We start from the raw sequence: 14,515 nt of genomic DNA, 5'->3' as shown, positions 1-14,515 counted from the left end.
CCTTCACCTGGGCTCTGGGAACCAAACCTGAGTCTTCTGCAAGAGCAGCAAGTACTCCTAGCTAGTAAGTACTCTAGCTAGCTATTTTTTTTCTATTTTTTCTATTTTCTCTATTTTTTTCTTTAATTTTTGAGAGTCTCCCTATGTAGGCCAGGTAGACCTCAAACATGTGGTCTTGCCTCATCCCCCAAGTGCTACCATTACTGATGTGTGCCACCATGCCATCTCCACAATCCCAGTTGACCTAAGGGCCCCTCCACCAGATCCCTTCCCAAAGCTGCTTCCCCAGTTGTTCTCCTGTGGTGTCAGTACCCACCCGCTCATCTTCCAGCTGGGAACACAGGTCTCTAGAAGGGTGTCTCCTTTAACAGAGTGCAGTTAGCTAGCTAGTCACCAGTGTGTCATCTGCCTGGTCTTGTGGGACAGATGTTTGCTTCTCCTCAGAGAGCTTGGCTCTGCCGGACACTGCTTTGCCTTTCCTCTCTCCATATTTCCTGGACATGTGAGTCATGGTCCTGCAGAGTGGAGGAGTGTGGGTAGAGGACTGCTTATTCACAGAGCTCCAGGAAGATAGGACATTTCACCGGTACCACTGATGCTAGAAAAGATGATATGCACACAGGAATGGCACGTGAGTCTATGGAAGGACAAGGTTTTCCCCCTGGTGGTTTTGATTATACTTTCATTACGTCATTAAAAGCCAGATTGATTTGAAAAGATTTCAGATCGCAGAAGCAGTGTTACTTCTAGTTTTCCACAGTCATTGTAGCCACAAGTGAGGATTAGCTTGGGGTAAAAACTGTCATATCTCTTCATGAAGTATTGTAAGACTCTTGGATCGGATGAAACTTCACCATCTGATTATCTCATGGCTTCATCCGGGCATCTTCATGTGGGGATATGGCAGCCTCCTAGAGAGTAAGGATAGTGATTCCTACCATGGGAAGAATGTTAATTGAAACAGTCCTACGGGTGTTTTTAATATGTTACCCTACATTGGCCATGTTCTGTGCCCCAGGTTGATAACTAATCAGCAGGTATTTATTGAGTGCCTCTTATTCATTAGTTGCTGTCCTAGGAATGTGATGTGGCAATAGTGTTTTGAAGGAAGCAAATGCATGCAGAGAGAAACACTAGACAGGAATATGTTTCTTTTTAAACTGAGTGCTCAGAGGTAGCTTCTTGAGGAAAGTGATGTTCCACCTAGACCTGATGCACAAGGAGGACCAAGTTATATCCCAATAAAGACATTTCAGCTAGAGGGATGTGCCTACGACAAGGCCCCGTTTGTTCTTGGGCTGATTGGCTGGAGCATGAGGAGAGGCACCTGGTTAGGGCAGGGTGTGGGAGGTTGGGGGAGAGCAACAAAGTGGTAGGAGGCAAGGATGCAGACAGGAGTCAGGTCATGGGGGGGTCTAGAAGGTCCAGCGAGCCTTACCTTTCCTTTCCTGGCTTAGAGAGCCAGAGAGGCCTATGGTAGCAGAGGGCAAGCCAGTCCAGTGTTTGTAAATTCCTTGCCTGTGGGAAGCAGGAGGAGGGAAAGCTCCAGCCTTACCCTGCTCTCCTTTGATGTTTGACTCCTGTTCTTTGTCAAATGGAGGCTCTTCCCAATGTCTGGGCTAGGGATGCACTTCCTGGGCCAAGGCCGCACCTCTGTTTTCATTCAGGTGCATCTTAAAGGACCTTTTTCTTTCTGGGCTGGCATTTGGCACCCCTAGCCCCTACTTGTAAAGATGGAGTTTTACCCCGCAGAATATAGTTGTTCCCTCTTTCATGTGAGCTCTCCCACAGCACATCCTTCCAGCAGCCTGCATCTTCCTAGGAGCTCTGCACCTGCCCACTTACAGTATCCCTGTGGGCTGCACAGATGCTATGAGGAAACTCCACAGTCCCCTGTCAGTCTCTTCTACCTTAGCTGAGACAGCCTTGCTACTTGTATTAGTCAGCTCTTCTTTACTATAATGGAATACCCGAGATAGTCCATTTGTTAAGATAAAAAGTTTACTTAACTCACAGTTTGGGTCATTGAAAGCCCAATGGCCTAGGACAGGCCTTGGTGACAACTCCTTGTGACTGTCTCTCATTCAGAGTGACTGATACAGGGAACCAGAGAGAGTGAGAACTGGGTTCTGCAATCCCTTTTGAGGTTACACCTCCAACTGACATAAGCATCTCCCGCTAGAATCTTTTCAAGGTCCACACCCTCAATATTGACACACCAAGGATCACGTTTCTTACACATGAACCCTTCAGGAATAAACCAACTCCAGACTGGAACCCTAAGGCACAATTCTGAGGCATCGTTTCCTATGAAGTGAGACTGCCACAGGTCTTGGTTATTGTTTGCATACAGGTGCTCTATGCATTTCAGCCTTGCTGGTGAGCACATGTTACCTCTCACTAGTGAGCCTGTGCATCTGTCTGTTGATGTCTCATTCATTTCTTCCTCACCTCCTCCTTCTGTCTGGCTAACCTTGACTGTCTTTGGGAACCAAACTATCTTGGATGGCTGTTCTTGCTTGATTACCACCCACCCACAGGTGTCCTGTGTGGACCCCTGTGCCCTGCCCCCCACCAGGCTATAGCAGGTGCCCTGTGGACCCCTGTCACCACCCACCTGACAAGTGATAGCAGGTGCCCTATGTGTGGACGCCTGTGCCCCGCTCCCACTCCTGCTTCTTTTGACTATAGCAATGAGCACATTGAGCACGATCATCTTGGTCTCCAGTAGCTTTGGTGCTTTGGGAGGGTGGTGACTACAGTGTACCCGCTGCAAGCCCTGGTCTGAGGGGGTGGCACCTGAGTGCTTGCTGGGATGAGTAAGTGGGTGGCTGTGCATGCTTATGTCCACTTTCACTTCTCTCTCAGATTGAGTTCTCCCCAACTTACTCTGTTTTTATGACATCGTTTCTATTCCCTTTAGTTTCTCTTTGGTATTTCTTTTTTAGTTTTTGAGACAGCATCTCACACTATAAACCAGACATGCCCAGAACTCAGCATGCAGCCCATGTTGACCTTGAAATCACAACAGTCTTCCTTCCTCAGTTTTCTAAGTGCTAGGATTATAGATAAGAGCAACCATGTCCAACTCTAGCTTAATAAAAACTGTTTGGGAATTGTGCCTACATGTATGTATATGCACCATGTGCATACAATGCCTATGGAGCCCAGAAGAGCGTGTCAGACACCCTGGAACTGGAGTTACAGGTGGTTATGGGCCTCTTTGTGGGTTCTGGGAATGGAACCCAGGTTCTAGGCAAGAGCCACCAATGCTCTTTAATCCCTGAGCCATCTCTCCTGCCCTTAGCCCTGTCTTTATTCTTTTATAATTTGGTTATCTCAGTGTCTTTCCTCGGGTATAGCCAGGTTACAATTATGTGTGCTTAAATTTTAAAACATTTTAGAAGGGATTTTGGTAACTCAAGTTCTTACGAACAGAAATGAAATGTTGAATAATCAGAGTCCAAAGCAAATTTACTGAATGAAAGTTTTGTGTTTTTCATGCTAAGACTTGAACCTAAGACCTTGCACATCTTAAACATCTACTCTACCCGAGTGCTACACTTCCCACCCTTTTTAAAACTAGATCAACACATCTAGACATTGTCATGTAAATGGAATCAGTGTTCCCTCTGTTACTTTCAAAATGTAAGTTGTTCTTTGGCAGAGGTGAATGTCCTTTTGTTAGACTGAGTTTATCAACCCATATGGCCTTCCTAGGTCATAATTACTGAATTTAGGTCCCTCCACCAAGGCCTTTCTAAACAGCATGGCCTCCTCCTTCTGTAAAATTAGGATGATTAAGCTCTTGGCCCATCCACTGCTAGGATAAGATTGATGAAACTATGTTAAGAAATCATATCTTGTTTCTTGGATGAAAGGCATTTTCTAAATGCTATGAATCAAAGTATTATTATTTAAGTTTATGACATAATGCACTATCTGTGGAGAGAACACAGAGGAGCCTTAGTTTGGTTGTTTATGTCTTTACAATAACCAGAATTATCAAATTGAGAGTAATTTATGGGAATACAAAGATTGAAATATCTTTCAGACAAGTGTGTATCCCTGTAAGTGATAATCTGAATTTGGACAAAATCTTTTTTTCTGTAAGTTAGGGATAATAACTATACATAAGGAAGTATAGTTCCGGAGGGCTCCCTGTGGCAGGGCCTGGCATTGCTCAGCATCCTGAAAATGGAACTGCCATGACCATGTTGGTCATTAGACTGGTTTTAAGGCAGCTGCTCACCTTTTGGTATGTACTATAGCTTTTGTTCCAGTCTACAAAATTCTTGACTATTCTCCTAGGCTGATTGGACTCTGAAGGACATTATTAGTCTTGAATCCTTAGGTGAAGTCATATCTTAGACAGTTTTTAAAAAGTAAGAACTGAGGTCCAGTCGTCTGTGTTGGACCAAAGCAGAATTTTCAGGAGTGTTTGGAGAGAATGATTATCAGTTGAAGGCCCAGCTTGAGGTCTGAGCTAGTCTCCAGCTTTATGTATAAAAGATATCAGGTAGGATGGATGCCACTGTGGTTCTGATCCTGTTTGCTTCCTGCTATATTTAGATCTTTATTCCTTTCCATGTTACCACTACACCTGTCACAGAGTAACAGTGACCACCATTTTTTGAACATTTAGCATCTGACTGTTCAGGGGCAAGGAGGGAATGGAGCATAAGAGAATGAATTGAGGTCTGTGTCCTCAGGTAGCAATCTCAGGTGAGAATGTAGGAGAAGAAAGATCCACACTGGGAAAAACCAGGAGGGAGAGTTTGTCTAGCGGAGCAGTTGGGGAAAGAGCTGGTCAGCTCTACATTCTAAAAAGAATAATAGTTGTGGAGGTGCTATTTTTCTTTAATTGATTTGATTTTTGTTTGTGTGCAAGTGTTTTACCCGTGTGTGTGGTCTGTGCATCATATCATGTTCATGCGGTGCCTGCAGAGGTCAGAAGAGGGTGTTGGATCACCCAGAACTGAAGTTTCAGACACTTGTGACCCACTGTGGTGGGTGCTAGGAACCAAACCTGGGTCCCTTGAAAGAACAGCCAGTGCTCTTAACCATTGAGGCATCTTTCTAGCTTGGAAGGTGCCATTTTATATCCCTTGCTACTTAGTGGGGTGGCTATGTAGAGTTTTAACCTGTTAAAAACTTGAGAACCTCAGAGCTTCATACAGCCATCCCTCTTTCTTAAGCCTAAATTTATCTGCAGAAATGTTTACATGATGTGTTATCTTCTGCTCCTATAACAAATGCCTGATGTCATCAGCTGATGAAGAAGAAAGGTTTATTTTGGTTCAGTGTAGACAGTTTCAGTCTGTGGTTAATTCCCACTGATTTCTGCCTGATAATAGGGCAGCATTTCATAGTGGGACCATGTGGTGAAAGAAGCAGGTCACTTCCTGGTGATCGAAGCAGAGAAAGGCAAAATGAAGGCGGTGAATACCCTACAGTCTCTGAGCAGAGCATGCCCCCAACAAGCATAAACAGACACCAGGCCCCAGTGTTCAAAGATAGTACTGAGGTCAGGGTCTGTGGGATGCACTTACTAAGTAGCAAATCACCAGATATGTTCAGAGGACATTGTAATAATCACTAAATAATCAAGGAAGCTGAGTTTCCTAGGAAAGCAAAGGAAAGTGAAGGCAGCAATGTGGTGTAGAAGACAGTGCTGTTTGGTGTCGTTTCTTCCGTCTGGCTACTTGTAATGCAGATATGCTGCCTGTTTTATAGAAAGAGGAGAGGTAATGGGTCCCGGATCCCATAGTTGCTAACAGTGTTTGTTTCTAGGAAGCCCAGTGAGTAATAACTCTTATCTATAGTGAGAGAATAGAGAGTAATCCATCTATAGTTTGGAGTTCTGTCATCTTTGATGCCGGAGAATATTCCCAGAGTGCACATGTCCAGAGTGCACATGTTCAGTGTTCTGTGTATCAGGTGTGAAGCCCACAAATCATCATGGAGGGGCTTTCGTCCCACTACACAGTCCACTTCCTAGACTCATGGGGCTTCAGTACTCCATGTCTGTGGCATTCTACCAGTTACTTAAAAACAGCAACAAAAACCATGTACAGGGAAAAGGAGCATAGTATACCTCAAACAAAGACATATTTTAGTCCACATTATTTTATCATCATCATCATCAATTGTTAGACAAGTTCTTATATAGCCTAGGCTGGCCTCAAACTCCTCACGTAGCTGAGGATGACCTTGAACTGCTGCTCCTCTTGCTTCTTGGGGTTACAGGTGTTTGCCAGCACACTCTGTTTACCTGGTTTTGAGGATCAACCCCAGGGCCTGGTGCATGTGAGGCAGGTTGTGTGCTGCCCAGGCCACATCCTCAGCCGCTGGTCTGGAGTTTGCAGTTGTGTTGAGAGTTGTTGATGACTTTGCCGCTGACAGTATCTTTTCTTTGCAGCTTGAAGAAGTCCTCAGCTGAACTGAGAAAGATACTGGCCAATGGCCAGGTAAGTATTATTGCATCCTGAACTTCGGACTAGTACTCTGTTGCTGTCCAGAGTGTAGCCATTGTAGGTATTATGTGATGAAGAGTCTGCACATTTCTTCTTGTCATAAATGAATGCCACGGCTTAATTTGATTGGCAGAACAATCAGCAGCACGTTTTCAACCTGAGCTAATGGGTTTCACTCCCAGCAGATTGAGGCACTGTGCACACACCCCACTGCCATCTCAGTTTAAAAAAGTTAATCAGTTCTGAACAAGTCATCAACCCGCCAGTTGTTGACAGGGCCCTGTGTTCCAAAGTGACTGTTTCTTTCATTATCTTTGGGGACAAAAGGGGACGACTGTTACTTTCCAGCCTTAGCTCCTCTTTTGTCCAGAGACCAGCATTGGCTTGTGTGGGGACAGAAGGCAGTCTAGGCAGACTGTGGCACATGAGGCCCTGGGCTTCAGGGAACCTTGGTTTGCCTTGTCGATGAGCCATCGGAAACTGAATGACCTAACCCAGCCAGGAAGGACAAACAGGCCCACAGGCCACTTATTTTTCACTAATTTTGATTCAAGTAAATGGATACTTCTGAAAAAGTATAGCATTTCTAAACATTCAATGGTAAATGAAGCTACCTACAGGGGCTGCAATTCCTCAGTAGCAACATAAATGCGTTTTAATGTTTGTTACAGCGAAAACCCTTTGATAGCCTTGCAGGCAGCGCCTGTCCATTGCGATCAAGCCTGCCTATTAGGCTCTATTGACTGAGACATCTGTGTCACTGCAAATAAAAGACTCTTATTGATTTTCTTAACTGCTGTTCACTTCCGTCCATGTTTCGAAGGCTGAGATCTTAATTATCTCCGATGCTTATTCAGTGCCTCCACACACCGACCTCTCCAAGCCTTGCTGGCATTTCATGAATCAAGGACTTGTAGTGGAGCATGTCAAGAGGACAAAGCCGGATCCTCACACTTGTCCTTTAATAACACCTGTAACATTGTGTGCATGTCATGTGTAGATGTATTTGTGGAAGTCTGGCACACAATCTTTGGAACAGTTGCAAAAAAATTAAGTTGATCTGGTTCTCACAGCTTCTCAGCCAGTGTGCATGAACTGTAGTCATCAGATGCTCCGCAATCAGTGGAAGAGAATCTGGCCTGGTGATGTATGTGTGTCTCATCCTGGTAGTCTCACATTCTGAGCTAGACTGTGCTAGCGGGTCAAACCTGGCTCCTCGCACATCCTAAGCCAGTGTTATCCCCTCAGCCTCCAAATGTTGGAGAGCATTTACTTACTCCTTTTGCCTTTTATTAGTTTAGACAAAGGTCTGCACCTGATGCCTTGTGCCTGTTATGTGTGCAGAACCAGCATGAGCAAAAGCCAGAGTACTGCACCCAGGCCATTTATATATCTTCAGCATGCTTGCATTTTCATTACTAATTATAATTTATGTACAAGTCACTCGTGTTCTTCAGCTGGAAAATATATTTCAAAATAGACATAAATTAAGAAGTTTTAACTACATTTATTCAACCTAAGCAATGGAAGATATAGTCTGTCATACAATCTTCTTTCCAAAATGAAAACCACTTCATTTTCACTGCCCATACATGCACATACATACACACACACACACATGCACATACACACACACCAGCATTCTGAGATGCCTCTAATGTTTTGACAAAAAAAAAAAAAAACAACCCCACAATTATCATAGTAGGGTCAGTTATGAGGGTCTCTGCAGTGGGAGATTGGCTCGGCAATGGTTTTTGACACTTAAATATTGTTTATTGCTTTCTAGAGAATATGCTAACCCCACAAACAGTGTGGTAGTTTCTTTCTTTTTATTTTTAAAGATATGCTTACTTTTGCTCAAAAATAAATAAAAAATGAGACAAGAGTACTGTTCTTCTGTATGCTTTCAAAACACCTACTTGTACTAATTCCTCTGTTGGTGCCGGGGAATAACTAACTGAGGGTGAGATTTCACTGTGGTGAAGAATACAGATGGCGTGGCATCGGTAAATCTCAAGGCTGAACACTGACACTATTTGATATGGAAGATGTAAGTCACATTTAACGATACTTGAACACTTGAGTGTAGTTTTATTTTAGTGGTTTAAGCTCTCAAGCATTAATAATGATTTGCCTTTCCACTAGCCTCCACTTAGATTTCATAAGGAATTCATATTAATCATTAACAGAAAGGGACATGATTCTTCAAGATAATCAAATATTGACAGGTTAGAAATAGCTTTCTGCCTAGGTTCATTGATATAGGTTATGTGATATAAATATTTATTTCTTTTCTGTCACTCAGAGTAAATGCCACCAATTGATTCAGCATTGATAGAGTGTCAACAGTTCATAAGAAACATTTGACTGGCTTGTGTTTTCCGATTAGTCTCTGCTCTATAAAGTGGGATTTACTAAATCTCCCCAATTGTCTGCTCATAGAGTGTGACGCCTTCTGAAACCATTATTGCTTCGATTTGTGAAGCAAAGGTCTTGTGCTAGGACTGGGTTCTGTCAGGCCTTTACATATAAAATAGGATTAATTGAGCATTTTTATTTTAATGATTTATAAGTGATGTACTTATTCTTTTCAACACAAACAATAAACAAAGAACATATTCTTTGCTTATCCATAATTGAATTCCATTTGATTGTCCCCATTAATTTCATTAATATGTTAAATCAAGAACCACTTTACAAGTTTACCTTTAGTCTTTGGAATGGAGCTGTTCTTTTCCTGTTGTCACTTTATGGTGGAGGATTCCAGTTTCCAGCTTAATAAATAAATCAAAAGATATTTTGGGCCTCTTTTATTGAGAACTATGAATCAGACTTGCCAAGGTATTTTTGGAGTGTGTTTTCCCCCATTTTAGTCCAGCATGGCTTTGTGTATCTAATGTTGGCCCTGAGTTTGAAAATGACTGGAAAGAGTCCAGACGGTCAATTCATGGGATTAAAAAAAAAAAATAGTTGTCACTCCATGGACCTATGACTTTTACCTCTGTATATCTAAAGTGGTTTCTCTTTTGTTTTTTGATTTTGTAGCGGGATTGACTGTATTTACTGTTATCATAAGTCCAGGTTGACACTCCAGGAAATCACACTTTTTTTATTTTTTTATTTCTTTTTGCTTCCAGAACTTCAGATACCTTTATAAAAATTCTCTATCCTGGGGAGGGTAGGAACCCGCTGTTTAAAAAAAAAAAAAAAAAAAAAAAACCCAAAAAAAACAAAAACAAAAAACTACCTTTAAAAAAACCCAGTCAGCACCAGCACGCAAAACTCTTCAGGTCTAAATGATGCCATCTCAGCTCCTTGCAATGACTGGAGCAGAAATGAGTCAGTGTGAAGTGGACCTGCAGGGCCCCTCTTCTTGCCCAGACAGATCCTGACCTCTGTGGCTGCTGTCTCCACTGCTTTCCTGCTATAAAACTGTGGTTTGTGTGATATGAGGGCCTCACTATGGTAGTCACATGAATTACTCTATAGATTTATAAATCCCATCCCCATTTCTTAGTAAATACAACTCCTATACTTCATATTGAAAGGTTGATTTAATGTGTGTATCTAATTATAAATGGCAAACATGTGAAATTTTTTATAGTTTTATATCATATATTCATTCCTCAGTTCCTTTAAATTTAGTTCATAAACTCTGTTTTAATAAGCTTTTGTTTTTACAATATGATATGGGATGATATAATATGATAAGATATGATACGATACTATAGCCATGGACCTATAGTCCCAAACTCAGGAGACTGAGACCAGAAAAAAAATTACTTGATCCTGGGACTTCAAGTCCCTGTTTCATAAAACAAGCAAATGGAACCCATACTTTTAAAAATATGAAAAATATTCATATGCTATGAAAACATGGAATACTCAAAAGCAAACAGAAAAGTAATCTGATAGAGATATGTATTAAATTATTTATTTATTGAGACAGGGTCTCACTATATAGCTCTGGATAGTCTCTAACTCACTTTGTAGACCAGGCTGGCCTCAAACTCACAGTGATCCTCCTGCCTCTGCCTAACTGGTGCTAGGATTGTTTATTTTTTATGTGTGTGTATGCCTGACTGCTTGTCTGTATGTACACCATTTTAATGCAGTACCCACAGTGGCTAGGAAAGCATCAGATTCTTCTGCTACTGAAGTTATAAGCAGATGTGGGCCTCCCAGTGAGTTCTGGGAACAGAACCCATGTTCTCTGCAAGAGCAGCAAGAGTTTTTGGCCATTGAACCATCTCTCTGGTTATTGATATTTCTTAATATTATAAAAAAATACTATCAGTTCATTGGCCAGGCAAAGGCCTTGCATAGAGACCTTGTAACAGCATAGAGACCTCTTTCGATCATTTCTTATGGATGTAGATTTTTAAAGTAATATGCTTTTAGAACCTACAATTCAGAACGACTTCTATGTTTATGATCTTGCATAATCTTCTTCATTATTTGGGGGATTCCATAATTTCACCTTAATTTTTAGTACTCACTCATGTACACATGCAACAACAGGCTTTGCCTCCTCACCAACCTCCTTCGTGAGGCTCTAAGCCCCTCCTCTGATGATGTAAACCTATCATTCCTAATGAAGTTGACATGTGGGAATACTGGCCACTCCTCTTTTGTGAGTATTGTTGGGATTGTGGGTGTAAATGGTCAGTGGGAAGGATTTGCTCACAGATGTTAGCCCTCCCAGGACCCAGACCCTCTGTGTTGTATGCCAACATTTCAACTGCCCTTTGACCTTATTGCTACCAATTCAGAGTTTGTGCACTTGACTAAGTGACATTTCTCTCTCCTAGAAATTTACTTGGAGCCACAGTGAGAATGTATCTTGTTAGGCAAGTTAATGGTGCAAATTAGTTTGTTGGAGGCATGTTTAGATTACTAGAGAAATGCTCTCAGGGAATTGGCTTGGTAGCTGTTCATACCTGCCAGTAGACACTGCTGTTTATGAACCCTTCATCAATCAAAGTGAAGCAAGTGGCAGTCCTGCTCGCTTAGCATCTCAGGTCACTTCCTGGGCTGCTGTTCTCAATGCTGTTGGGAAAGGTGTCATTTAAGTCCAGAGTAATGTGGCTTTCTTTTCTTCATGCCACATCTTTTCTACAGGGTAAAATATCATTTTATTACATTAATAGTTTAAAGGTCATGGAGAACAGAATTTTCCTCGAATGAAGAAGCAGTTGGCAATTTTTCTGACTTGTCTGCCAGTGTTTTTCCACTGACCTTAAATATAGCAATTAGCTGATTGTAAATTGCATCAATCAGGTTGTACAACAATTAAATCTGGTGCTGAATTGACCCTCACACATGAGTCTGTCGATATTCTTTTAGGAATTGGCAAAATAGCTTGGCAAGGAAGCTGTCGCTTTTACTTGCACCACACACTTAATTATCACAGTCCTCTGAAGCTTCAACCGCAGAAATGTATAGAAGAAAACTATTTCCCTTGATAAATGAAGCCCTTGCTGTATTTAGTAGGTGGGAGTTTAGAGCAGAGCAAATATTTAAAGCTTTACTATAATAATGGTCCAAAAGCAAACTATTATTTTCCAAGTGATATTGAATTAAGAACTCCATCCATTTTCTGCCCAATGCAAAGCAATGCAATTCCCTGGAAATTGATTTTTTTTCTAGGGCTTAGTTTCCCAAGCTTTGGCTATATGGAAAACAATACCTTTATTAAATCTACTTTGTGAATAAAGTTGGCAGTTAATTTTTATGCAGCCATAGTAGTGCCTAAAGAATTATTGAGTATATCAATGGAGTCTGACTGGCCTTAAAGTCATTTGATAAATGGTTATTTAGGGAGTCCCTTACAGACTTGAAAACATTACTTTGTGGGTGCCAACATAATTTACCTGCCATTCATGATTACAAACAAGAGTGGTGTTTTTGGTGTAAGTTTTGTAGAGCCTTAGAAAACACGCATGCTGTCTTGTACATTAAGTTATAGGAGTGGCATTAGTTGATGTCACATACATGCTATGTGTTCCCTGTAGGCATTATGATGTTGGCATGTGATTTGGCATTTACCAATCAGCATAATACGATTTCTACTGAGCTATTTCTGTGTACTAACTTACCATTTGCAAAGAAAAGCTCTTTCCACTAGAGGAAAATGATAAACATTATTCAGTGTGCTCAGTGTTAATTATAGGGTCACCCAAGGAGTTTTCAGGGGCTGGTTTATTTACACAGCATGCATAAATTACTGGCTGTGTGTGGTGTGTGTGTGTGTGTGTGTGTGTGTGTGTGTGTGTGTGTGTATGTGCGTTTGTATGTGAGCTCATACCAAGCTTGGCTTTGGTCCTCTGTGTGTTGCTGCTTGGCATTAGTTCTGTGCCATGCTGGAGAGCATTTTCCTATCAGTATCTCTGACCTGACCCTTCTGAGCTATGTTATATCATTCCATTTTGACACCTTTTATCAAACTTTAATGAAATGACCCAGGCAAACAAATTGTCATTAAACTTTCCATCACTTTGTCCCTTGGTATCGTCTTTTATAAATTGGACAGCAAATGTTGTATTGATCCTCTCGTTCTTGCAGCTGAACTTGGAATGACCCAGCCTGCTTGTTGTTTATGGCCCAGAGTTGCTTTCCTTGACATTTCCATCCGCAGCATGACACCCTTTTTGTTTTTCTTTCTTTCCTGTGGAGATGAATGAACAAGACATACGGTATCGAGACACCCTTGGTCATGGCAACGGAGGCACAGTCTACAAGTGAGTAGTCATTCTGTTTAAACTTTATGTCCACTTTGCCAAGTACTGAGAGCCAGATACCTCATGGCAAAGGTTTTCCATGTCCACCACTGCTTGGATTTTATTCCACATTTGACACCAGAATGTTCAAGGCAACTTCTATTTTCTCGGGAATTGCCTGAAAATGCATTTATATTGCCTTTTTAATATTTCTGAGTGTGCATCTCTCCTGGGTAAGTGGTTACTAGTCCACCATTAGCAACTGCGCCTTTTTACTAGCCTGAAGTTTAGCACATGTTTTACTTTGCTCTTTAACACCATTCCTTATTATTATTATTTTTGAAACTTGTTCTCACCTTGTGCTGGTCCCTTGCCTGTTTACAGTTATGCCCAGTGGAAACCAAACCTTATAAATACTATTGCTCTGCCCTGTGTTGACACCGTTATTAAAAAGCCTTCTTCCTGTTGTGTCCCACTCTCTCTCCTCACCCTGCTCCCCTGAGAGCATTTCTGCACACATTGATGAATATGTTAAGTTAGAAGACTCTCCCAAATTCCAGTTGCAGTGATCTTACCCTAAAGGAGTGTTCATTTTCGTATTAAAAAATGCTAAGCATAAAAAAACAGTTCTCTCGACAGGGAAGTCCTTCTCACGGCAGTGCAAAGTTTAAACTACATAATGTAATATGTGGCACTTAATAGTCTGCAGTGGTGTATGAAAAATATTCCACTGGGAATTAGCAAATTCATCCTCCATAAGAAAGCCCTCAGGGTAACAGAGCTTTCTTGCACATACACCAGCCCCATGCCGCATTGTGCTTGTGTTTTTACCATAGATATTGTAATATTAAAAATAATTGGGGTTATAAAAGGATTAATTTGTATTTTGATTGGTTCCTTGTGAACCCAGAACATCCTTGTGTATTTTGTGTATTGATGCCGCCTTGGCATGGAAGTGGACAAGGAGTTAAGAGATTCTTCAAGTCATCTGATCATGGTCATCCACCCAGGCTTCGGTTCCCCAGGTACAGCCAGGATGTGAGAGTCCTCTCCTGGGACTTCAGTCCCCCTAAGTACAACCAGGACTTGGCATTGTGCACATCTCCAATTCCAGTATTCAGGAGGCAGGGCAAGTCTATCTCTCTGAGTTTCGGGCTAGCCAGACATGCATAGTGAGGCCCTAACAACAGCAAAAAACCTTTAGTAATCACAGTCCTCAGGATGCTGGGGCAGGAGGATTGTTAAGAGTTTGAGGTCAACATAATGACCTGAACGTTTGAGAACTCTTGCTCCCCAGACTGATAGCTGGGATACCAGCAT

At 41.8% G+C, this 14,515-nt stretch overlaps 1 protein-coding gene across 6 annotated transcripts in view; it reads left to right on the top strand.

Moving 5' to 3' along the window:
* The window catches only part of Map2k5 (mitogen-activated protein kinase kinase 5), a 225,508-nt gene that overhangs the window by 39,371 nt on the left and 171,622 nt on the right, over window positions 1–14,515 (top strand). For all 6 annotated transcript variants that reach the window (XM_027414796.2, XM_027414793.2, XM_027414795.2 and 3 more), the window contains exons 7-8: window positions 6,422–6,470; window positions 13,152–13,216. In XM_027414796.2, coding sequence (XP_027270597.1) covers window positions 6,422–6,470; window positions 13,152–13,216 — 114 coding nt within the window. The remainder of the gene's footprint in view (window positions 1–6,421; window positions 6,471–13,151; window positions 13,217–14,515) is intronic.

This window comes from Cricetulus griseus, chromosome 4 (assembly GCF_003668045.3).
Source record: "Cricetulus griseus strain 17A/GY chromosome 4, alternate assembly CriGri-PICRH-1.0, whole genome shotgun sequence".
NCBI classification, from domain to species: Eukaryota; Metazoa; Chordata; class Mammalia; order Rodentia; family Cricetidae; genus Cricetulus; species Cricetulus griseus.
Note: the sequence above shows the minus strand (reverse complement) of the source record. Positions and strands in the feature narration are given on the sequence as shown.